Here is a 25,772-nt window from a genome sequence, read left to right as displayed (position 1 = left end):
GTCATCTTGTTATTTTGTACACTAAAGTAACAACCTGGAAAGGTGAGAATGAATGAGATATTGACAGCTCAGAAATTCCCTAGATAAACTTAAATGAATAAAAAGTAGATAAAATCTATCATTACTCAGTCAATTCCTTGAAAGTTGTATTTAATTTTAAATGAAGGACATATTCAGTTATTAGTGGTAAGTGCTTGGGGTCTCATCCTAAGGACTTATGATGCTTGAATTTATTAGCAGCTGATTAAATCTGTTGAACTAATTACAGTGATACATTATGACTGAATCAAGGAGCTTCTGAAACAATGTTGCAGAAATTTGGTATAGTTCCAATAGGTGCTCATGTCTCAACAGGTTCTCATGTTACCATAGCTGTATCTGCCCTTGTGCATGGTGGACAATACTGCGTTGGACAAATGGACAATTTATGTTGTATCAATGTTTATTAGATGTGTGATGATATGTAATTATACCACTAGGTCACCAGGGGTCACCCCGGTGACCTTGTATATAAAGCAGCCCAGAGCGAAAGTCTAGCCTTCCAGATTCGTCTTGCAGAGAGACAAGACCTCTTAGTGTACATATTAGTTTATTAAAGCTGTCTTATACTCGCACTGCTGGTGTGGTTATTGTCAAGATGTACATCAAGCAAATACAGGTACTTCCTTCAAGTTTGCACACGATATTCTGCCAACACAAGGGAAAGTGTGGCTTACTGATTGCATTTTCCATTGAAGGTCAAAGTTCAAGATCAATCCTGACTACAATTTTATAAGGAGAGGGATACAGGAGAACCCCACATTAGTCCTAGAAAATGGTCCTAATCACAACTTTCTGTAATGTGAGGCACGCATCAAGAAATTTGAATTGGATTTCCAACTTACATTTCAATACTTCATGGAAAATTGTGATAAGGACACAATTTATTTGTTTTTTTTTACATAAATTATGGTAAGATAAATTTTACTCCACACTTTTGTGGAATGATTTGTAAATGTAGTGGGCGAATTTCCATTCCCAAATAGTCATAACGTGGCATGTTGCCTGTGGGTCTGGGCAGAGTAGTTTACCCGTAGGTGAATAAGAAAGATTGATTTTGGACCTCTTCATTCCTGCCTCAGTAAGCGAATGTCAGAGTGAGAGAACACGGAATTCTAGAGTTTTGATTTGTATTAATATTTAATGCTGCATTGAAATTTAGTGGCAGTGAAGATGATTCCACTCCACAACCCATTTCTCCCGGTGGAGATGCATGGGCTTTTTATTCTTGGTGTATAATGTATTTCATAGATGAAACCAAAAAAAAACCTGTGATAGTTTCTCTTAAGTATAGCAAGAATCTCATGTGCAAGTCCTAAATTATACTGTACCTGTCCTATCACAGAACAGAATGCAGCTTTGAAAGGATTTTCAGATTGACTGTATTTTCCATTTTTTTTATTTTTAGGTGACAATTATGACTTGTATAATTACTTAAGGTTAAAATCATTTCATAAATAATTGTCAGATATTTATTTACACGGAGTCCTAACAAGCTGTAGATTGCAATTACCCTGGAAACATGGGTCCACAGAGTGTCTTCCCAACTGCACTCTGGCCAGCTGCAACTCCCCACTGCCCATGTGAGTGAGCCACTCCCAGCATGCAGGTCGATAGGCTGGGGGTTAATGTTACCCAGCTCTCATGTTTTCAGTACCAGAGTGGTTTGGCACTCAACTTTGCCCTTTCCCAATCTGAGTAAAAATTTGTCTTCCACTGTTTTTTTTTTGATATTTTGTCAATTTTAGTAACTTGTACAATTTCTTTAATGATTCTTTTCCCCCTGGAACATTGCAAGCTGTATCTGTCTGTTTCACATATTCTGTGTAATTATTTTGAAATTAATATTAATCAGATAATTTTTCTCGGTTCTATCAAATATTTATAATATTTTTCCCACTTCTCCTTCAATATCCTTCCCACTCCTCCCGCTTAGTCAAAATAAAAGACAGAATCTACTACTGAAGATGAAAATTTTTGAATAAAGCTGAAAATATTTGTATATATCACCATGCAAAACTTTGGGGTCAATGTAATCAAATTTTCAAAACAATAATAAATACAATAGGAGACATCAGAGGACATTGATTTAAAGTGAGTGAGTAGAGATGTCAGTGGTACCCATATGTTTTTCACCCAGAGAGCAGTGGGTGCTTGGAATACATTGCCGGGGTGGTGGTTCAGGCTGGTGCAATTGGGACATTCAAAATATTTTTTATATAGGCACATGGATCTAAGAAAAATAGAAATTTATGGATGTGAGGATTAGATTTATGTGGAGTAGGTTTCCATAGTAAACACAACATCATGGGCCAAAAGGATTGCACTGTGCTGTGATATTCTATGCTCTTATATAAATATCTAATTTTGAAGATGGACTATGCAGCAAACTCAACTGAAGCATATTCCGAGAAGAATTGCTGATTTATTTAACGCTATTACTCTTACCTTAGAGTTTCCCCCGATGAACCTCTCCTTTTCCATAGGTTAACCAAACTGCTGGAACGACTGGCAGCAGAGGACGACTTTCCATCACCAACATGCATCCGAACAACAGTGGATGTGGTAAATGCACTACGCACATTCCGTTCAGGTTTGGCCAGTATGATGTAAACTTTCGGAACAAACATACACCCGAGCGCCACAGTGGCACTTAGACTAACAGAGAAACACATGGTAATGATCTTGTAATTGCTTCCAAAGTAGATGGGTACAAAAGCAAGCCAGATGATGCAAGTTGTGTACATGGTAAATGCAATGTACTTGGCTTCATTGAAATTGGCAGGGACATTCCGAGTTTTAAAAGCATAGAAGGTGCAGCTTAAGATCAGCAGACTATTGTATCCCAAGGGAGCAACGACAGCAATGTTGGTGGTGTTACATATAAGCTTAACATCTCGGATAGTTGGATAATCATGAATGACTTCTGGTGGCTCCATTATGAAAAGAGAAACAATTATCCCTAGCTGAATACATATTAACATCGAAGCAATAACCAGCTGGGCACAAGCACTCATAAACCTTGGCTTCTTGGTGCAGATCTTCTTTTTGCTTCCAGCAAGGATTCTTGCAATTCGATTGGTTTTTGTCACCAAAGCAGAGTAGCTCATTGCAGGGGACAGACCAATGCCAATTCTCTGAAGATAGCAGTAAATCTTTTGAGGTTTGGCAATGAGAGAGAAGGTACACAGGTATCCAAGGAAGATTCCCACTAGAATGATGTAGCAAAGCTCCCTGCTGGATGACTTGACCACAGGAGTGTCACGGTATACCATAAATATGAACATTACAAACATGGTAGCCAGGAGACCCAGACAGGCGAAGACTACAGCAGCAATGGGCTCAGGATCTCCCCATCTGAGGTATTTCACTGGAATGCTTTCACAGTCTGCAAATGAAAAATAAAATGTCAACATAATATTACACATACAATAATTAACTATGACATCTGTCGTGAGGCAACTATTGAATCCACGTTATTGCACCTCAATGTGATGCTGTCAGAAAACCGTCAATTGATTCCAATCACTATTCATAGAAGTAAAAAAATTATTTAAGGCATTCAGTTTTGTCACCTAATTACCCTCAAGCACTACACCTAGCCCACATTTTTATAGCCACACCAAACAATAATTTTGTAATTTCCTTAACAAACCCTTCCACTCACACATTTTGAAACTAGTTCCATTGAAATTTTTCTAGATTTTGCTGTCAGTGCCAAGGTGATTATGCCACTTGTCTTGAAGAAAGTTGCTGACCAAGACTAACTGATCTATGCTGTGTGGATAATACCATTCCCTATGTTGAATGTTGTTAGGCATCATTTCCAGGAAATAATTGGCATCTTCCAAGAGTAGCCAGACATAATTCACACAGACAGCAAATGGAGGTAAAAAGGAGCAATTTTTAATCAGTTTAAAATATATTTTTTAATATTTTTAAAAATATTTTATTTAAGAATTTTTAAATCACAACTATAAATACATTTTTTTCAATAATGTATTTTCAAAAGTCATACATGTGGTATATAAAAAAAATCCTCCCATCCCTCCCTCCCTCCCACACCCTCCAAAACCCAGCAAGAACAAGAAAAAGAAACAAAGAATATGGGAGAATGCCAAGAAAGTAAATTATATAACATATAATTTTTAATAATGTAATATGTCAGTAGTTACCAAGAGAGGAAGTCTACAGAGAGCTTATTAAACATTCATACCTACATCATGTAAATATGGGCACCATATCTTCCAAAAAAAACCTAATGTCTATTTCATAAATAATATGTAATCTTCTCAAGTGGTATGTAACTATGTAACTCTGCATGCCACCTCTCCATTTCCAAATCTATATCTGATTTCCAAGGAACAGCTATATGCTTTCTAGAAACTGCTAAAATAATTTGTACAAATTCAATTTGATACATATTTAATTTTAATATAAATCTAATTACCTTAATATTGCCTAATAAAAACAACAACGGGTCCTGTGGGAACTTAATTCCCATTATTTGTTCCAAAAAGTTCCCAACTTCCAACCAAAATTGTTTAAGGTATTCCCAAGTACAATACAAAAAAAGATCGAACTTCTCAATGACATCGAAAACATAAATCTGATAATATAAGATTCCATTTATTTAATTTTAAAACATTGGATTGAATTATGAAATAAAATTGATTTTGAAATTGGTGCAAAAGTCTTAATCTCTCAGAAAATGCCTTTATTTCAAAATAGACCAATTTCTGAGACTTTGATGTGGATGGGATTAAAGAGAATAGAAGATTGTTTTGAAGAAGGAAGATTTATTACTTTTGAATGAATGAAGAATATATTTAATGTGCCTAATAATACTTTCTTTTGTTATTATCAAGTTAAGGCTTTTTTAATTGATAAGATAGGTCCTACTTGATGTTATATACTCAGAGTGAATTGGAATTATTGATTTGGAATACTAAGGTAAATAAATTTATTTCTGTAATGTATAATTTACTTCAAAGAAAAGCCCCTAAAACAGGGGTACATAAATAGAGATTAAGATGGGAAACAGATTTAAATAGACAAATAGATGAAAAAGAATGGATGCAATTATGTGACAAATATCATTTTTTTTTCATCAGTTATACTTAACTCCTCAAAAATTAAATAAATGTTTTAAATGTTATATGGAATGTAAATAAACATTTGGAACATGCAAATAAAATTAAGGCAATAGTTTAAGTATCATAAAGACATTCTTAAAATAATATTTTTTATTTTAATATTTATTTTATATTTGAAGTATTTTCCTGAAGAATATACTTCAAATTCAGGGCAGCTCAGTTAATGTAGCAATTAGCACAATGCTATTACAGCACCCGCGAACAGGGTTTGAATCAACCACTGTCTGTCAGGTGTTTGTATGTTCTTCTCATGTCTGTCTGGGTTTCGTCTGGGTGCTCCGGTTTCATGCCATCCTTCAAAACATACAAGGATGCAGGTTAATCAGGGTATTTGAGCAGCAAGGGCTGTAGGATGAAAAGGCCCGTTACCACAATGTATGTCTAAATATTTTTTTTAAAATAGGGGAAAAAAATTCAGTAATAGATAATGTACAAAGAAACAATCCTTAAATGAGTCTATTGTTTAGTCTGCAGCCAGCCAACACACTTTCCACTAGACATCTGCAGAAGTTTGCAAAAGGTTCTGATGACATACCGAACCTCAGCAAACTCCTGAGGAAGTTGAAGTGCTGTCGTGCTTTCTTCATGATGCCATTAGTATGTCGGCTCCAGGAAATGTCCCCCAAGAATGTGACTCCCAGGAATTTAAATTTGCTCACCCTCATACCTCTGATCCACAATGATCACTGGATCATGCACCTTTGGTTTTCCCTTCCTAAAGTCTACAATCAGCTCCTTTTGGTGACATTGAGTGAGAGGTTGTTGCTAGTACAATCAAGTTTTCAATCTCCTTCCTCTATACTGACTCCACACCTTTTTATTCAGACCACTACTGTGGTATTGTCAGCAAATTTGTAAATGATTTGTTGTTGTACTGAGCCAGTCATCAGTTTAAAGCGAATAGAGCAGGGGGCTAAGTATGCAGCCTTGTGGTGCACTGGTACTGATGGGGATTGTGGAGGAGCTGTGCTTGTCAATTCACACTAATTGGGGTCTGGAGGTGAGGAAATCCAGGATTCAATTACACAGTGGGCTATTGAGGTCCAGGAACACATCCCAAATTACTTTTTTCAGTCAAGTTGTTAGCCTGTCCAGCTACCTTAAAGGATCTATTCATGAACTGTATATTCCAAGGTCCTCTATTTCTCTATCATTCAATTTCCTCCCACCAGGCCAAATACATTTTCTCACATTTTTCTGGATTAGATTATATTTTCCACTTTTTTTATTGAACTGATCCATTGGATCACTCTACAATCCAAATTTTGTTTCATACTGGATTTTCCTGATCCAGTTTGAGAGGATGATTGTGTTGAATACCAAATTGTAGTCAATAAAGCATATCCAAAGCAGGGTATTTGGGCAGCGAGGGCTGCAGAACGAAAGGGTCCGTTACCACAATGTATGTCTAAATATTTTTAAAAATAGAGGAAAAAAATTCAGTAATAGATAACATACAAAGAAAGAGTCCTTAAATGAGTCTGATTGAGTCTATTTAGTCTGCAGCCAGTCAACACACTTTCCGCCACACATCTGCAGAAGTTTGCAAAAGTTTCTGATGACATACTGAACCTCTGCAAACTCCTGAGGAGGTAAAGGTGCTGGCATGCTTTCTTCACGATGCCATTAGTATGTCAGCTACAGGAAATGTCCTCCAAGAACGTGACTCCCAGGAATTTAAATTTGCTCGCCCTCTTACCTCTGATCCCCAATGATATATGCATCCTTGCTGACCAGGTGTTCCAGGGTTTAATGTACAGCCAGTAAGATAGCATCTGCCATGGACCAGTTGCTATTCAATGCAAATTGGAATAGATCCATGCCACCACTCAAACAAGAGGTGATATGCTTCAACACAAGCCTATTAAAATGCTTCATCGCTGTGGATGTTATCAGTTTGGCAGGTTGTCACATTCTGCTTGAGCATCGGTATGATTGAGGCCAGTTTGAAACTGGTGGAAATCACACCCTGATGGAGTGTGAAGTTGAAGATATCCATGAAAACATTGACCAGTTGGTCAGCACAGGTTTTCAGTACTCGGCCAGGTACTCCGTCAGGTCTGGATGATTTCCTTAAATTCACTCTCCTGAAGATGTCTGCACGTTATCTTCAGATACTGATAGCAGAGGATCATCAGAGTGTGTGGGTTGCGCAGTGATTCTTCCACGTTCTGCTCGTCAAATTGGGTGTACAGGGCATTGAGTTCATCTAGCCAAGAAGCTATAGTATCTTCTTTGTACCGGGTTTGGTTTTGCAGCAGGTTATGTCATTTAGGGCCTGCCACAGCTGTCAGGTATCCTTCATCATTTCCATTCTCGTCCAGAATCTCCACTTCACAGAAAAGATTGCTTTTAGTAAGTCATACCTGCTCCTTATCTAGTATAAATGGATGGTTGGTGGTCAGCATAAACTTAATGGGCCCAAAGGACTTTTCCCTGTGTTATACACTTTGGCTCTCGAGGACTGACTATAAGACATATAAAGCAGAAATAGGCTATTCAGCCCATTGAGTATGTCCTGCCATTCAATCATGAGCTGATCATATTTTTTCTCTCAGCCCCACTGCTCAGTTTTCTCCCCATAACTTTTGATGCCCTGGCTAAATAAAAACCTATCAATCTTTGCCTTAAATATACCCAATGACTGCTGATATTATAAAGTTATTTTAAAAGGAAATAGTGTCAAATTGAGTAATTACAGATCAATTATTTTAATTTTAATGATGGGAAATTTATTTAAATCCATTCCAAGGACGATAAAGATTTTTGCAGTTGATACGAAAGTTGCCATGTAGTCGACAGTATGGAAGCAAGACTTAGATTGTGGGATGATACAGATGGATCAGTTCTGTGAAAAAGTGGTAAATATAATCTAATCCATAAAAATGTGAGAATGTGAGGCTTGGTGGGAGGAAATTAAGTGATAGAGGAATAGAAGACCTTGGAATATACGGTACATGAAGAGATCCTTCAAGGTAGCTGGACAGGCTAACAACTTGGCTGAAGAAAGTAATTTGGGATGTGTTCCTTTATTAGCCAAGAATTAAATAAAAGAGAAGGGAGATTTTGCAAGAATTTTTACTTTGAACGGTTGAATTTTGTGTGTAATTCTGGTCATTACAAGAAACTAATTGAATTGAAGAGTGTGCAGAAAAGACCTGAGGAGATGGCTGGGAATGGAAAATTGTAGCTTTGGTGTAAGACTAGAAAAGCTAAAGTAGATTTATTTGGATCAGAGGAAGCTGAGTTGTGACTAAATTGCAGATTATACAATTACAAAGGGCTTAAATAGTGCAAACAAAAAGGACATGAGTTTTTAAAAAAAACAAGAGACAAATTTGAAGTTATTGGGAGAATGATTTTGGAGTGATGATGGGACATAGAATATAGAAATAGAACAATACAGCACAGGAACAGGTCATTCAGCCCAAGTGCCTATGATAAACATTATGTCCAAATTTGGTGCTTACATTTGAATTATCTCTCTCCATTCCCATTCATTTTCATGTGTTTATCTAGAAGAAACACTACTATTATATCTGCACCTGGCACTGCACCTGGCAACCCATTCCAGGCACTTACCATGTTATGTGTAAAAATATTTGTCCAGCACATCTCCCTTAAATTTCCTTCCCCTCACCTTAAATGTGTGTCCTCTGTTGTGTAACACTTTTGTCCTGGGAAGAGATTCTGATTGTCCACCCTAACAACATCTCTCATCATTTCATGCATGTCTATCAGGTCGCTCCTCAGCCTCCTGCACTCAAGAGAAAGCAACCAATGTTTGTTCTCTCTGTCCCCATAACCCAGACCATCTAAACCAGTGGTTTTCAAACTCACATTCAACCTTTAGCAATTCCCATGCCATTGCTGCTCTGTGATTAGTAAGGGATTACTTAAGGTAGGAAGAGAAGGTTGAGAATCACTACTCTAGACCCAATTGTTACTGAAATAAATTGTCATTGGCTCATTTCCTTTGGAGTTATGAAACTGTGTGCATAGCAAGTCAATTAGGAACAATTAAAACAGTGGTTTCCAAATTTTTTCTTTCCACTCACATCCCTTACTTATCACAGAGCACTTATGCCATAGGGATTGCTTAAGGTAGATTGAGAGTTTAGGGGAGCAGTTTGAAAACCAGTGCTCTAAATCATGCAACATCCTGGTATACTAAGGCCTCCACATCCCTATTATTCGGTAACTGAAATTATTCACAATGTTCCAAGTGCAGCCTAACCAAAGATTTATAGAGCTGTAACATGACCTCCTTACTTTTATACTCCATATCCTCCCATTTGAAGACCTTTTGATACATTTTTGGAAGATCAGGGAATTGCAGAGCATAGGAATTAGCACAAAACATGAGATGATGCTTGGAGCAGTTCAATCTTGTTTATGTTGAATGATAAGGAAAGCACAAGGGGCCAAGTGACCAAATTCCATCTTCTTGTGCATCTTAATGTACAAAGATTGTAAGTTGGTTAGATATGTGGTGGTCTGTGGCCAGCAAGTCTGCAGACTTGATGCTGGTGGAGTTGAGATGGATATTTTCTCTTGACTGGAAAGGACGGAAGTGGCTGAATGGGTTCCTTATGTATCATAGAACCTCTATGATTCTATTTGGTGTCTCAGGAATGGAAACCAACCAATCTTCTCTGAACAAATACTGGCTGCTAATTACATAGGGAGAAAAAAAATTGGGATCCATGTTAACATCAGGCTTCAGCAGGCACTTAAAAGTTACAAAACTTTTAACTTAGGATTATTATGTATTAAAGTTGCCAAATTAGTTTGATCAACCACTTTAGTTAGTGAACATTTGGTCATCTTCATTCAGGTGGCGGGGGGGGGGGGGTGGGGGGGGAACCAGAGAGAGTGACATTATTCTGATAAAATTTGGGATAAAATATTTAACTGAAATATTAATTATGCAATCTATTCAGCATAGAATTATGTCTTTCATCTTATCAGATCATCCCTGCTCTTTGTAGGACAATCTAATTAGTCCTATTTCAATTTCTCCTCACCTGTAACCCTACAAATTATTTTTCCTTTAGTGTCTCTCAAATGTATTTTTAAAAGCTGTGATTGACCATGTTTCCCTAAACTGTGGTAACTTCCACATTGTTACCACAATTTTTTTTAATCAATAAGACTTTTGTCACATCCCATCCATTTTCTATCATTTTGAAGAACCTTTGCTGTTTCCTAGTCCTTGAAACATTTGCTAATGGTAACATCTCAAATCTGTTCTGATCTTGTGGCTAAAATTCCCATCCCCAAAACCAATCTAGCAAACCTCTGCACCTCTTCAAGCCTTTTAGAAGCTCCCAAAATAGCAGTGAACAGAAATGGGATGCAATACTCAAATGCATGATAAGAAATCTAAATAACCTCCTTGCTTTTGCACTCTATTCTTCTACTCAGGATTCTAAATGCTTTATTATATTTGCTGCTCTCTCAAAATGCTTTCATTTTGAATTATTTATGCAAACGTGCACCAAGGTAGCTGTGATTATTAAGCGCCTTTGAGAATTGTGCCATTTAGTCAAAATTGACGCTTGATTTTTTTTCCCCCCCACTAATTTGTATCTCTTCACATTTGTCTGTGCTAAATTTCACTGACACTTGTTTGGGGATTCTACCAATCTTCTTGCTATTATGCATTGATTACCACACCAGCGAGTTTCATGATATCTGCATATTTTGGAATTTTACCTCGCATGTCCACATCAGTCCTTCATATTTATCCCATACACTATGCTACAAGTACTGACCCCAGACTATCACGACTACATATAAGCTTCCTGTCTGAAAACAATCATTTAACATGATTTTCAATACTGTACACAAAAAGTGCTGGAGAAATTCAACCCCAGTATCTGCAGATGGCCCTTAATTTGGTTAAACAACATTTTATGAGAGACTTCTGTCAAATGCCTTCTGGAAATCCACCTGGTCAAGATCTATTGCATTCACAACAGGCTGTAAAAACATATAATTGACTGTCCCTAATTACTCTCAAGAAAGTGCTGATGAGCCTTCTTAAACCAGTGCAATCCTTAAGGTATGTGTGTACCCACAATGCTGTTTGGGAGGGAATACTCGGAATTTGACCCAGTGACAGTGAAGGAATGATGCTATATTTCCAAGATGGCGTTGCTTGGAGGGCAACTTCTAGGTGATGATGTTTGTATTATTCTGCTGCCCTTGTTCTTTGGGTTGGCAGAGGGGGAGGGTTTTGGAAAGGCTGTGCAAAAAGTCTTGATGAGATGCTACAGTGCGTCCTGTGGATAGTACAAATTGCTGCTCTTTTGGCTTGGTGGTGAAGTAAGTGAATGGTTGTGGATATGATGCCTATCAAATGGGATGCTCTGTCTTGTATGGTGTTGAACTGTGTGTTGTTCAAGAGACACTCATCCAGACAAATAGAGAATAGTCCTTCATTCTCTTGACTTTAGCCTTGTAGATGGTGACAGACTTTGGGGAGTTACGGGTGAGTTTCTCACTCCAAGATTCCTAGCCTCTGCGTTATTCTTGTTCTCACATTGTGTATTTGGTGCTCCAGTTCAATTTTTGGTTAATGGTAACTCTATTGATAGTGTGGGATTTAGTAATGGTAATGCTGTTGAATATCAGGGGTTATAGCTGAATTTTTTGGTTCAAATGTTACTTGACACTGGAGATTGTCTGGGCCTTGCATTTGAATGAGGACTGTTTCCCATTTACTATATTCTATTCCTCTGACAAACCCCCTGTCTCTAGGAAATTAGAGTAAATCCTCTGTAATTCTTCAGCATCTCACAAGACACCAAAAAGTCCTGGTGTCTTATTTTGGATGTTTCCAGCTTCTCCGGAACTTGCCATTAATGTTCCACACACCCCCCCCCCCCTCCCTCCACCCCCCAAAACCCAGTTTTCACCACTAACTTTAGTATTGAAAGCTGGACTGGTATCTGTTAAGGGCTATTTCCATTACTTCCCATTTCTCAGCAATAATTAGGATTGCTGATTAACCAATTTTTTTAGGAACAATACTCACAATAATTTGTGAAGTCCAGATGGGTAGACTGACACAGAACTGAAGATGATCCCTGTAATGGTATGATTGTATATGCTAATTGGCTCAGGCTGTGCTTCCCCCTGATGACACTCTTACCTGGACTCCTCCCCTGGGACCCAGGTCATAAAGGTCAGGCCACCTTTCCCTTCCCTGCACTTCCCTAGTTTGGATCCGGGCCAGCTCAAGTATTCTGTGCAAAAAGCATATCATTCCCCTCAAGTCTTTGTCATTGCAATTAGTGGGGAAACTGATAGAGCCCAACAACTTATTGCACAGAAATTTTAACGTTTCCGATAATGGAGAAGTTGCTGTGCCCCGATCGGCTAGAAGTGGATCCCCAAGACCTGGGTGCATCGGAACTCTTAGAGTAATGGGTCAACTGTTTAAACAACTTCATGGAGGCCGCTGCTGGAGTGGTCAATTCGGGTGAAAAGAGGCTTAAGTTCCTACAGGCAAGAGTTGGCCAGAGGGCTTTCCAGGCCATCAGAAGCTGTACGACCGACACAGAGGCAATGGCTGAACTACGGATGTTATACAAGCCCAAGATCAACGAGGTCTACTCCCGTTACCTCCGGGCATCCAGAAAGGAGCAGCCTGGTGACTTGGTGGAAGAGTTTGTTCGAGCCCTCTTCACACTGGGAAAAGACTGTTTGAGGAACCCCATGGTTTCGGTGCCTGGGGCCCAGTGCATGGAAGACTTGATCAGGGATGCTTGAATGTCGGGGTTGAGCATAACGTCTCCTTGAGGAGGATCAACTCGCACTGAAATGGGCAATCCAACTGGCCAGAACCTTAGACTTGGCCTAGAGCCATGTGGAGTCGATCACAACCAGAAGTGGGCCTACCAAGTATGTGCCAGCACAAGGGTCGCCATCCTGGGAGTCAGCATCTGAGACAGCCATCCCAACTGCAGCTGCAGTAGCACCGGGATCATCAAGGTGCAACTTCTGCAGGCAGGCAAGACATCCATGACGTCTCTGCCCTGTGAAAGGAGCTACCTGCTCGGGATGTGGGAAAAAGGGCCGCTACCAACGTGTCTGCAGGTCCAGAGCCCCATCTCAGAGCAGCGCGACGTGTATGGCCGAGGAGCTTCCAGTGCCGGCCATGTGCGTGGTAAGGCAAGTGCCATTTTACTCACTTCTGCCACCATCCTCAGTGCAGCAGCAACTCTCTCCAGTGATATCACTTCTGCCCCTGACGAAATTAATTCTGCCTTCTTCACTGGCGTTCGCAGCGTGGTCAACATTGAGGCCGCCATCTTGGGCATCAGGCCTCCCCACCGACGAAGACAATGACGCACCTATTCTGGCATCGATCACCTTGGGCCAACCCAGCCCTCACCCAATCACGAACTCCATGATGCAGATCGAGGTGAATGGGCACAAATTGAACTGCCTCTTCGACAGTGGCAGTACTGAAAGTTTTATCCACCCCGAGGTGGCCCGTAGACTCTCAATCCCCATTTGGCCGATGACCGGATGCGTGTCGATGTGGCGAAAGACTAGCGGACTTTTATCTGGGGGTACTGTGTGGCGTCGCTGATGGTACGCGGGGAGTATTATAAGGACTTCTTATTGTTGGTCATGCCCCAGCTCTGTGCGCCAATTCTCCTGGGCCTCGGCTTCCAGAGTCAGTTCAGGAATGTGACAATGGCGTTTGGGGGGCCCCAACCCCCAATCACCATTTTTAAACCACAGCTTATGGACCCCCCTCCCCCTGCCAATCGAGCACCCAGCCTTCGGCACTGTCCTGCCGCCTCACCACCTTACAGGTGGTTATTTGCAAACCTCACCCCGGACTGTAAACCGATCGCCACCAAAAAATAGCTGCTATAGTACTGAGGATATGGTGTTCATCCGGGCTGAGGTTCAGTGACTCTTGGCGGAGGGGATCATAGCCCATAGCTCCAGCCCCTGGAGAGCGCAGGTCCTCGTGGTCAGAGGGGCAGGCATAGTTGATTGTAGTGAAACCATTAACCGCTTTGCCCAGTTTGATGCGTACCCACTGCCCCGGATAGCCGACTTGGTCAATAAGGTCACACAATACAGAGTCTTCTCGACCATTGACCTCAAGTCGGCCTATTATCAACTCCCCCTTCGCCTGAGCGACCGAATCTATATGGGTTTTGAGGCCAATGGCAGACTTTTCCACTTCCTGCAGGTGGCTTACTAACGGTGACTCTGCTTTTCAGAGGGTCATGGATCGGATGGTGGAGGAGCACAAGCTGACAGCAACATTCCCATAACTCGACAATGTCACCATCTGTGGGCACGACGCGAACCTCGCTAAGTTCTTGCGTACGGCAAAGTCTCTCAACTTGACATACAATAAGGACAAGTGTGTGTTCAACACAGATCGTCTGGCCCTTCTCGGTTGTGTCGTGGCACATGGTGTCATAGCCCCGGACCACAACCGCATGCGACCTCTTATGGAGCTTCCAGTTCCAAACACTCTAAAGGTGCTGAAAAAGAGCCTGGGGCTGTTTTCCTATTGTGCACAATGGGTGCCCAATTATGCCGATAAGGCCCAGCCCCTGATTAAGTCCACAACTTTCCCATTATCGGTGGAAGCCCAAGCTGCATTCTGTCAGATCCAAGGAGACATTGCAAAGGCCACGATGTATGCCGTGGAAGAGTCCATCCCATTTCAGGTGGAGAGTGATGTCTCTGATTTTGCACTGGCCACCACTCTTAACCAAGCAGGCCAGTAGCTTTTTTTCTCTCGCACCCTGCATGGTCCTGAGGTATGTCACTCCTCGATCGAGAAGTAGGCCCAAGCGGCTGTTGAGGTGGTAGACCACTGGCATCATTATCTGGCCAGTAAACTTTTTACCCTGCTGACGGACCAGAGGGCAGTGGCCTTTATGTTTAATACTAAGCAGCGAGATAAAATCAAGAATGACAAGATTCTTAGGTGGAAGATTGAGCTCTTCACCTATAATTACGACATCTTGTATTGGCCAGGTAAACTCATGATCCCCCAGATGCCCTATCCTTGGGGAAGTATGCCAACGTGCATCTTGACTGTCTCCAGTTCCTCCATGACAGTTTGTGCCACCCTGGAGTCACAAGGTTATACCACTTCATCAAGACTCGGGACCTTCCGTACTCCGTTGAGGACGTCCGGTCCATGACCAGACGCTACCAGATCTGCGCTGAATGTAAGCCGCAGTTCTACCGGCCCGCGAAGGCACACCTCATCAAGGCCACACGCCCTTTTGAAAGGCTCAGTGTTGATTTCAAGGGCCCCCTACTCACTACAAATAGCAATGCCTACTTCCTGACGGAAGTGGACGAGTTCTCCAGGTTCCTGCCCGGGTATGACCTCGGCGATGGTCATCAAGATGCTGCGCAGTATCTTCACCATGTTTGGGTACCTCGAGTACATCCACAGCGATCGGGGGACCTCATTCATGAGTGAGGAACTGCGACAGTACTTCCTCGCCAGAGGCTTAGCCACCAGCAGGACCACCAGCTATAATCCCAGGGGTAATGGCCAGGTGGAAAGGGAGAACACCACCGTCTGGAAGGCAGTGCTCCTGGCTCTTAGGTCTAAAAACATGCTGGTGTCCTGCTGGCAGGATGTTTTGCCCGAAGTGCTTCACGCCATCCGATCTCTCCTGTACACCGCGTCTTACACCACCCTGCATGAACATTTGTTTGCTTTTCCTAAGAGATTGGTGAATGGTGCCTCCATTCCTCCTTGGTTGGCAACTCCAGAGCCGGTCCTGCCTTGGAGACAGGCGTGGGGCCATAATACAGATCCACTGGTGGAAGCGGTACATCTCATACACGCCAACCCGCAATATGCGTTTATGAGGTACCCTGATGGCCCCGAGGACACTGTGCCTATCTGAGACCTGGCGAGGGCCGGGGATCCTGAGTCTGCCCTGCCTGCCACACCCCATCCCGCGGATCAGACCACCCCACACAGGTCCTCGAGGAGGCATCAAATCCCCTTCTTCCCGGGAGCCCTCAAGCATTACTCTGACACAGACTACTCCCTCCCCTACCCCCCGGGACCCCTTCCCTTCCCAAACAGCAGAGCTCACAGAGCTTGGACACGCCTGCCTTCCAGCAGTCCCACAGAAGGCGGAAGTCGCCGATGCGGCTAAACCTCCAGCAATTTTTTTTTTCTTTTCTCTCTCTCTTCCATCCCTCTCGTTGTTAAAAAGAGTGGGGGGGGGGGGGGAGTTCTGTTTAAAAAGAGGGGATGAATGTAATTTCTTCTTCTTCTTTCTTTGGCTTGGCTTCACGGATGAAGATTTATGGAGGGGTAATGTCCACGTCAGCTGCAGGCTCGTTTGTGGCTGACAAGTCCGATGCGGGACAGGCAGACACGGTTGCAGCAGTTGCAAGGGAAAATTGGTTGGTTGGGGTTGGGTGTTGGGTTTTTCCTCCTTTGTCTTTTGTCAGTGAGGTGGGCTCTGCGGTCTTCTTCAAAGGAGGTTGCTGCCCGCCGAACTGTGAGGTGCCAAGATGCACGGTTTGAGGCAATATCAGCCCACTGGCGGTGGTCAATGTGGCAGACACCAAGAGATTTCTTTAGGCAGTTCTTGTACCTCTCCTTCGGTGCACCTCTGTCACCGTGGCCAGTGGAGAGCTCGCCATATAACACGATCTTGGGAAGGCAACGGTCCTCCATTCTGGAGACGTAACCTACCCAGCGCAGTTGGATCTTCAGCAGTGTGGATTCGATGCTGTTGGCCTCTGCCATCTCGAGTACTTCGATGTTGGAGATGAAGTCGCTCCAATGAATGTTGAGGATGGAGCAGAGACAACGCTGGTGGAAGCGTTCTAGGAGCCATAGGTGATGCCGGTAGAGGACCCATGATCCGGAGCCAAACAGGAGTGTGGGTATGACAACGGCTCTGTATGGATTGTATATTCTAATTGGCTCAGGCTGGCCCACCCCCTGATGACACTCTTTCCTGGACTCCTACCCTGGGACCCAGGCCATAAAGGTCGGGCTGCCTTTCCCTTACCTGCACTTCCTTAGTTTGGATCTGGGCCAGCTCAAGTCTTCTGTGCCTATCGTTCCCCTCAAGTCTTTGTCATTGCAATTATTGGGGCAACTGATAGTGCCCAACAATCCCAACCTTATTTTAAAGAAGTAATTAACCAGAAGATTTTCTTCAAGAGAATGAATCGATTGATAACTCAACTGGACATATATCCAAAGTTTTAACTTTAATTTAGGAAACTGATTCTAAGGGATTCTGATGGAACTTGTTAGGTATTGAAGTAGACATTTGACTTTCTTCAATCTATTTTACAAACTTTTGTACAAGATATTTTTACTAGCCATTTTAAACTGCAGGTAGAGGCACCCAACAGCAGTTTGTTTCCTTGCACATGGAAATAAATGGCTTAACTACTGCTTTTATAAGCCCATAAATCCAAGCAAATATTAAGATCTGCTAAAGCTTTGCATCAATCACTATGGTCTTGGAAGTGGTCATCAAAATAAAACACAAACCTCTTGAAACTATTTTTAAGAAATCAGGAGGAGGAACCAATGCCTGCATTACCACATTAGTAAGGGATTGCTTAAGATGGTGTGTGAGTGGGAAGGGAATGTTGAGAATCACTGCTCAAGACCCAATTGTTACTGAAATATTTTGCCTCAGAAAAATTGTCATTGGCCCATTTCCTTTGGAGTTATGAAACTGTGCACAAAACGAGTCAGTTAGGTACAATTAGTTTTTCAAACTTTTTCTTTCCACCCACATAACATCTTAAGCAATCCCTTAACTAAACTATGGCATAGGGAATACTTAAAGTGGTATGTGAGTGGAAAGAAAAAGGTTGAGAACCACTGCTATATATACTCTATGAATAATTTGCTGTAATCTTATAGCTAGGACTACAATCAAAGATATGCAAATTTGACTATCAAGTCAACAATTGTCATGTTTTCAAGCTCAGTGTATTCTTGTAAATAAAAGTGGGACCCTGGTAGGATTGATACAAAAACTGGTAACAAATTAGCTTTGATGCTTATTTTCTTTAAAAGAAGTGCCTGTTGACAGCTCATAACAGTCAATTGATAAACCCTTCATAGCCATAGGAATGCCCTCGTTGCAGCACTTGCCAAGGATCTGAAAAGCCTTCATTTTCTGGCTATGAACATCAAAACAGTGAGATCCAAGAGCTAGACAAAGGAGGAAAAACCCAACACCCAACCCCAACCAACCAATTTTCCCTTGCAACCGCTGCAACCGTGTCTGCCTGTCCCACATCGGACGTCAGCCACAAACGAGCCTGCAGCTGACGTGGACATTACCCCTCCATAAATCTTTGTCCGCGAAGCCAAGCCAAAGAAGAAGAAAGGAAATATACAGTGCTGGAGGATATCAAGATTATTTTGTTTGAAATAGCTTACTTACTTTGGAAAGCATATTATAAGCATATTGTTTTCATTCTTTTTTCACTGATTCAAATACCAAAATGGTTCTAATTGAAATGAGTGAAATTTTAATGACTGTATGTTCATTAGATTGTGGAATAATATTGGCCATTCACATCCAAGCTTGCCAATTGTTTACTCAATTGCCTTCATGGAACCTGAATACATAAATATCTGGTTCAAAGTCAAGGTGGGGAATATGGTTCCTCCCTTAATTTATTCAAATTCAACCTGTACCCACTCCTTTGCAAAAGAACATCAAGAATCCACTTTACAGTTGAAAAGAGGGTGGGAGGGCCAGGTGGTGATGTCTTCCTTTAATTCCAGAGCTAGGGGAATGGCTATCCTTATAGGAAAAAATGTTCCGGTGGTGGTCCAATTAGGTATCATTGACCCGGCTGGGAGATTTTTAATGATTCATTATCAAATATACTCAGAATTATGGACTATATATGCCCTGAATTTTGATGATGAACAATTTATACAAAATATATTTTTGAAAGTTACAGAGGTGTGTGTGAATGTTTTGATTGGAGGATGTTCATTAATTCATCAAATAACCAGACAACACAAAGTGGCAACCTCTGATGAACGCTTTACTGTTAAATTCAACAATACGGTGTATAACTGGAGCTCCTGGAAATGGCGTCTAACACCAGCCAAGCTTCATCTTTTTTTAACTAGCACAATTTGTGAGGATTCACGCATGCACAATGGCATCGTGGTGAGTACAGCGGGTGCAGACAGCCAATATAAGTGGCTGTCTACATCCCCTCTCTTGGGCAACCCCCTTCACATACCACAATCCATGTAGGTGTCATACGTTACAATAATTATAGTTTAGCGGTGAACAGTCAGCCCAGTTTAATCCCGATATTTTGGGTTGGGCTTACAAGTGTGCCCGAAATGTTATGTAGTAGCCATTGGTGGAAGTGGATACTTGGGGTGCTTCAGCTTGAAAGGATGTGCCATCCATGATCTCGGGGTTGAAGCCATTTGTTTCATGGGTTGCTACTGATGGAGCTCTGCCTACCCTGGGTTCATGATCCAGATCCTGGTTTGTAGTTTCATCAGGGATGGTTCCGTATGGGGGTGGATCCCTTATGGGTAGGATGTGTCGACAGTTTCTCCGATCCACCCTTCCTTCTGATTTCACCAGGTGTGACCTGGGTTCCTGGCAGCTCCTTTCAACTATGCCCATACGGTCATAGCCCTGTGGAGTCTGCATCCTTACGACTTGCCCTTCTGCTAATGGCACAAGCAGCTGGCTGTTTCTGTCATAGCATCTTTTCTGTGTTAGCCTCCTGTTTAGCAGTTGGGATTTAATTTCTTGTGAGTTCTTTAGTTGAGACTCCAAGAGCCTCCTTGCCACAGGCAGAGTCGTCCGTGGCTGTCTGGACATGAGTCTTTGCGCCGGAGAGCCCAATATAGCGTTGCCAGGGATGTTCCTTAGGTTCAGAAGATTTAGGAACACATCCATATTTTTCCTGTGGGACTTCTCCATGAGTCGCTTCATGCTCCTCACAGCTCTTTCAGCCAACTTGTTTGACTGTGGGTATTCTGGGCTGCTAGTGATGTGGTTGAAATCTTATATGGTTGTAGGATGTTGACATAGATGTTTTGCAGTGAACTCGGAACTACTGCTCTCAGGCCTTTCATTATGATTCCATCATCGATGAGTAATACATCCTGGAATGGGAAATAGAGTTTCACTTCAGGCGGGAGGCTGCGCTACTTGTCGGGCCAGCCGCTCTTGATAAAAGTGCTCAGGGTCCTCAAAATTGTATCTTCAGCCATGTGCTGTCTCAGTTCCTCCAACCGGGAGGAGGAGATGTGCATTATTGTTATTATATCAAACGTGTCCTCTTCCTCAGCATGTTGGATCATGCATTTCCTGAGAGCACGAGATAGCGCATCAGCTAAGTACATTTCTTTTCCGCACTTGGAAACTAAAGTCAGGTTGTATTTCTGAAGCCTGAGCATCATTCTCTGTTATCGTGCAAGGGCCACATGGATTGCCTTTTTCAGAATTGTGACCAAAGGTAAGTGGTCAGTCTCTATGGTCACTGGTTTGCCATAAATGTCGTTGTTGAATTTTGAGCAGGCAAAAACTACTGTCAACAACTCCTTCTCTATATGGACATATCTGGTCTCTGTGGTGGTGAGTGACCTGGATGCTTAAGCCACTGGTTTTCCATCCTGCAGGCATGCTGCACCCAGACCGTACTGTGGTGTTTCACAGGTTAGCATGACTGGTCTTCATACATCGTAGTATGATAGAACAGGTGGGCATGACATGCCTTTTTAATGCGTGGACCAAACCATGTCTTTATGTGTCAATGGCCTTAGTAGGGCGGTAAGATCACTGGTGTTCAGAATGAACTTGCTCAGGTAGTTGACCATACCCAGGAAACATTGTAGCACTATCACATCTGTCGGTACTGGCATTTCATTGATTGCTCTAGTCTTTGAAGGGTCCACCTTCAGTCCTTCTCCTGTGAACACATGGCCTACATAACCAATCTGGTTCAGCCGGAATCTGCACTTCTGGGGGTTCATGTTAAGGTTAACCTTCTGGGCTCAGTCAAGTACCTTTTTAAAATTTGCATTGTATTTTTCTAAGTCTTTTGCACCTTCAAGTATGTCATCAACAATGATGGCACAGGGATACCCTGCAAAGATTTGCTCCATTGATCTTTGAAATACTTTGCTGGATGAATTGATTCCAAATGGCATTCGCAGGAATCTGTATCGGCCGAAACTCGTGCTGAATGTGGTCAGTAGTGATGACTTGTAATCAAATTTGATTTGCCAGAAGGAATTCTTTGAGTCCAAAACTGAAAAAATGGTTGTGTCGGCCATCTGCGTGGCAACTTCCTCCACAGTAGGGATTGGATGGTGTGGTAGTTTTAAAGCTGTACTGAGGTCTCTTGGGTTGATGCAGATCCATATCTCCTGTCCATTTTTTTTCTTAATAGTCACCATGCAGGACATCCACTCGGTGGACTCGAAGACTGGGTAATCATGGCCAGGTCCTGCCATGCTGTCGAGCTTGGCCTTGACCCTGTCCTTCATTGCTATCGATATATGGTGTGCTGGATGAACCACAGGCCTCACTTCTGGGTCAAGCCACATGCAGTATGTCACAGGCAGTTTCCCCAGTTCTTCCGTAAAAAGGTCACTGTACTCAGAAAAGATTCTGTGCATCAGATCATCTTCAGCCGGACTTATCTGGTGTACCTCTCTGCTTAACGAAACAAAACTTATGTCCATGCTTGTGCTTAGGCCCAGCAGAGGCATGACGTCTTCTTGGACTATGAAAAAGTTAGTATGCACAGCTGTCCTTGTACATAGCACCGCTGTCACACTGTGCCGGCAATTCTAATTTTGACGCCCCCATATGCCACTAGATTTGTGGACGGAGCACAGTATGACCTGTTTTGACTTCCTTAGTAGGTTGATACGTTCTTCATGACATGACGTTGCACTTGGCTCCAGTGTCAACTTTCATGTCTGTTGCTTTACCATTGATCTTCATTGTTACAAATGCTTTGTTATTCCTTTTGATTCTTGTTGGGTCTCCTGCCACCTAAAGGGTAAATTCATCAACGTAATACTTGTCATCCGAGTTGATTAGTCCTTGCTCAGATTCCAACTGGTTAATTATCCTTCTGTGTCTGGGTCTCGGGGTGAGTTGCTGCCTAGCTCTGCAGCATCTGCTGAAATGGTTCAGTTTCTGGCATGCTCTGCACTGCTGGTTGAATACCGAGTATATCTTTGTCTTGCCACAGTTGCTGCATCTTCTTTTTGCTTCCGGCCACTGCCTGTTCGCAGGTCCTGCCTGGACTGCATCTATGTTCATATCTTGCTGCTGCGGAGGGGCTAGCTTTCTGCTATTCCGTGGTTTCGTAAGCTAGACACGTGGAGAAGGCCTTAGCGAGCGTTAGATCTTTGTCACGCAGCAATGCCTTTCTCATGCCTTCGTCGCAGAAGCTGCAGACAATCCTGTCTTTAATTAACTCTTCAGAGAGTGGTCTGAAGTCACACGCCCTTGCCCTGATTTTTTAGGTCACTGACATACGATTGAATTGACTCGCCAGGCCTCTAGTTTCTGGTATTAAATCTGTCTTTGTATCGTTAAGTTCTTTTGTGGATTGCACATTTCTCAAAATTTTCTTTTTAAACACTCGGAGTCTTTTGAATCAGCCAGGCTGATAATGATTCCCCCTTCACGCACCTCGTTTGCAAATATGAATGACACTTTTGATAGCCTCAGAGCCCACTAAATTTAGTAAAATGTATGCTTTGATTAGGGCAAACTTACCAATATGCGCTGGCATGATGAAAATATTATATTCTTGTTCGAATACGCACCAATTCTTGGCTACATTGCCTTCAAACACGAGCAGGTCAGGCTTTCTGAATCCATCTGCCCTTATGGCGCAGTCACAAATGTGTTGCAAACGTGGCGTTGGTTACTTACTTTTCACTTGAAGGCTTCAGGTTCAGACTTCTGATGCCATGTTTGTTGATGCATCGAATAACCAGACAACACAAAGTGCCAACCTCTGACGAATGCTTTACTGTTAAATTCAACAATACAATTTATAACAAGAGCCCCTGGAAATGGCGTCCACCACCAGCCAAGCTCCATCTCCTTTTTTAACTAGCGTGCTTCACGGGAAATTGCACATGCTCAATAGCATCATGGCGAGTGCAGTGGCTGCAGTGGGTGCAGACACCCAATAGAAGCGGCTGTCAACAGAGGGATTTTAACTTTTGTCTGGATCCGGTCTTGAAAAAGTCAGTGAGGAAAATATCAAGGGCCAGGGCAGTCAAATCTACCCTGGCCTTTATGAAATAATTGAATTTAATAGATGTCTGGAGAAGGCAACATCCAAAAGAAGGGGATTATTCTTTTACTTGAGACACACGATTCCTACACTAGAATTGATTTATTTTTGGCCTCGGCCCAATTGGAGAGTGGGCTAGTGGAGACCGAGTACATAACTCGGTTACTGTCTGACCTTTCACTCTTGACTCTGTCCATTATAATGCCAGATAAACAGGTCATGGCATATATATTGTTTGTTGCTGTTGGGAAAACTGGAATTTTATAGCCAATAGTTTATTTCTATGGGATACATTGAAGGCTTATTTAAGGGGCCAGATAATTGGATGTACCAAAGGTATTAAAAAGTGGCATATGAAAGTGATAAACCATTTGGAGCAGAAAATAGACCAATTGACAAAAGACTCAATGATCAGGGTCTGAGGAAAGATATAGGAATTTAATGAACAAAAAGCTCAAATTCAACACAGTGCAAACATATAAGATATAAAAGATGATCTAAACAACAGTTTAATGAGTTGGGGGAAAGGGCCCATAAAGTTTGTCTTGGCAGGTGAGGGTGCAAGTGGTCTCAAGAACAATCAATGCGGTTCATACGGGGGGAAGAAAAGATTTCATATACACCAAAGGAGATAAATAAAACATTTAGAAAGTTCTACACAGAGCTGTATAAATCAGAATCAGTGGGAGACTCCACTAAAATAGATGATTTCTTGCTTAGATTGGAATGACCAAGTTTGGATCAAGACTAACAAAAGGGGTTAAGACAGGGACCCATTGAACCCCGCCTCCTATAGGCCCATTTCATTTTTGAATGTAGATTATAAAATTACAGGTAGTCTGCCACTTCCACCTAATGTGTTATGTCCACCCCGTGCATACGACCAAAATTTAAAAAAAATATCTTTATTATAACTACTGTACAAGTACATATTTTGTATTAAAAGTGCTGCATACAGTGGTTCCCACTCCTGGCTGCAAGTCCCTGCTCCCTGGTCCCCGCGGCAGCAGGCCAAGGTCCCTGATCTCCCCCACTGGCAGCCTAAAGTCCTTGTTTCCCAGTGGCAGCCTGAAGTCCCTATTTCCCGGTGGCAGCCTGAAGTCCCTGTTCTCCGTCGGCAGCCTGAAGTCCCTGTTCTCCGTTGGCAGCCTGAAGTCCCTGTTCTCCGTCAACAGCCTGAGGTCCCCGTTCCTCCCCGTTGGCAGCCCGAGGTCTCCATTCCCTAAATTACGACCAAACCCTAGTTACAACCATTCCTTTGGTCCCCATAATTATCTGCATAGCAAAAGCATTGGCCAATAGATTGGCTCAATATTTACCAACATTAACAAATCCACGTCAAGCTGGATTTGTGCAAAAGAGAATCAGCAGAAAATAGATGTAGATTACTCAAAATAGAGCATCTGGTGGAGTTAGGAGTAGATCCAGATGTGGCTGTAGCTCTGGACACAGAGAGGGCCTTTGACAGACTGGAATGGGACTTCTTATTCAAAGTACTGGAGAGATTTGGATTGGAACAACCATTTATTAATTGGGTAAGGGTGCTCTATTATAACCCCAAGCTAAAATGGCCAAAATGTCTCCAGTGTTCTTGCTGGGTAGGCCCAGTAGGCAGGGCTGCCCAATGTCCCCAGCATTGTTTATACTAGCTATTGAACCGCTGGCAGAAGCCATTTGACGGGTTCAAAGTAGGCCAGGAGGAGCATAAAATCAATTTATTAGTGGATGATGTGTTAGTAAATTTGACTGATCTGGGGGAGGGGGGAGGTGGGGAGTCATTGGCCAGACTGAGGACCACACTAGAGGATTATGGCAATATATCTGGGTATAAGATAAATCTGGATAGGAGTGAAATCATGCCCTTGACAAAGGGGGGCTACAGACAATACCAACGAGGGAGTCAATTTAAATGGCTGCAAGTGGCCATTAAATATTTGGGGATAAGAGCAGATAATGATTTACATAATTTATATTAACTCAATTATCTCCCTTTGCTCCGGAAGATTGAGGAAGACCTTGATAGATGGAGAATCCTGCCCATAACTTTAGTGGGCAGGGTTAATTGCATTAAAATGAAAGTGATGCCAAGACACAATATCTATTTTAGTCCTTGTCCATTTCATTGCCCCAGGGCTTCTTTAAAATGTTTACAATGGATATATCAGAAAGTTTTCGTGGAATGGTAAAGTGCCTAGAATCCCAAGTAAACTTGGCATTATAAATTGGAAGGTCTGAAGTTGACGGATTATAAAA

At 42.2% G+C, this 25,772-nt stretch overlaps 1 protein-coding gene across 6 annotated transcripts in view; it reads right to left on the bottom strand.

Moving 5' to 3' along the window:
- Nucleotides 1-25,772, bottom strand: part of grm5b (glutamate receptor, metabotropic 5b) — a 266,837-nt gene that overhangs the window by 29,639 nt on the left and 211,426 nt on the right. For all 6 annotated transcript variants that reach the window (XM_069890877.1, XM_069890878.1, XM_069890883.1 and 3 more), the window contains one exon: nt 2,488-3,427. In XM_069890877.1, coding sequence (XP_069746978.1) covers nt 2,488-3,427 — 940 coding nt within the window. The remainder of the gene's footprint in view (nt 1-2,487; nt 3,428-25,772) is intronic.

Source organism: Narcine bancroftii, chromosome 7 (assembly GCF_036971445.1).
Source record: "Narcine bancroftii isolate sNarBan1 chromosome 7, sNarBan1.hap1, whole genome shotgun sequence".
NCBI lineage: Eukaryota > Metazoa > Chordata > Chondrichthyes > Torpediniformes > Narcinidae > Narcine > Narcine bancroftii.
Note: the sequence above shows the minus strand (reverse complement) of the source record. Positions and strands in the feature narration are given on the sequence as shown.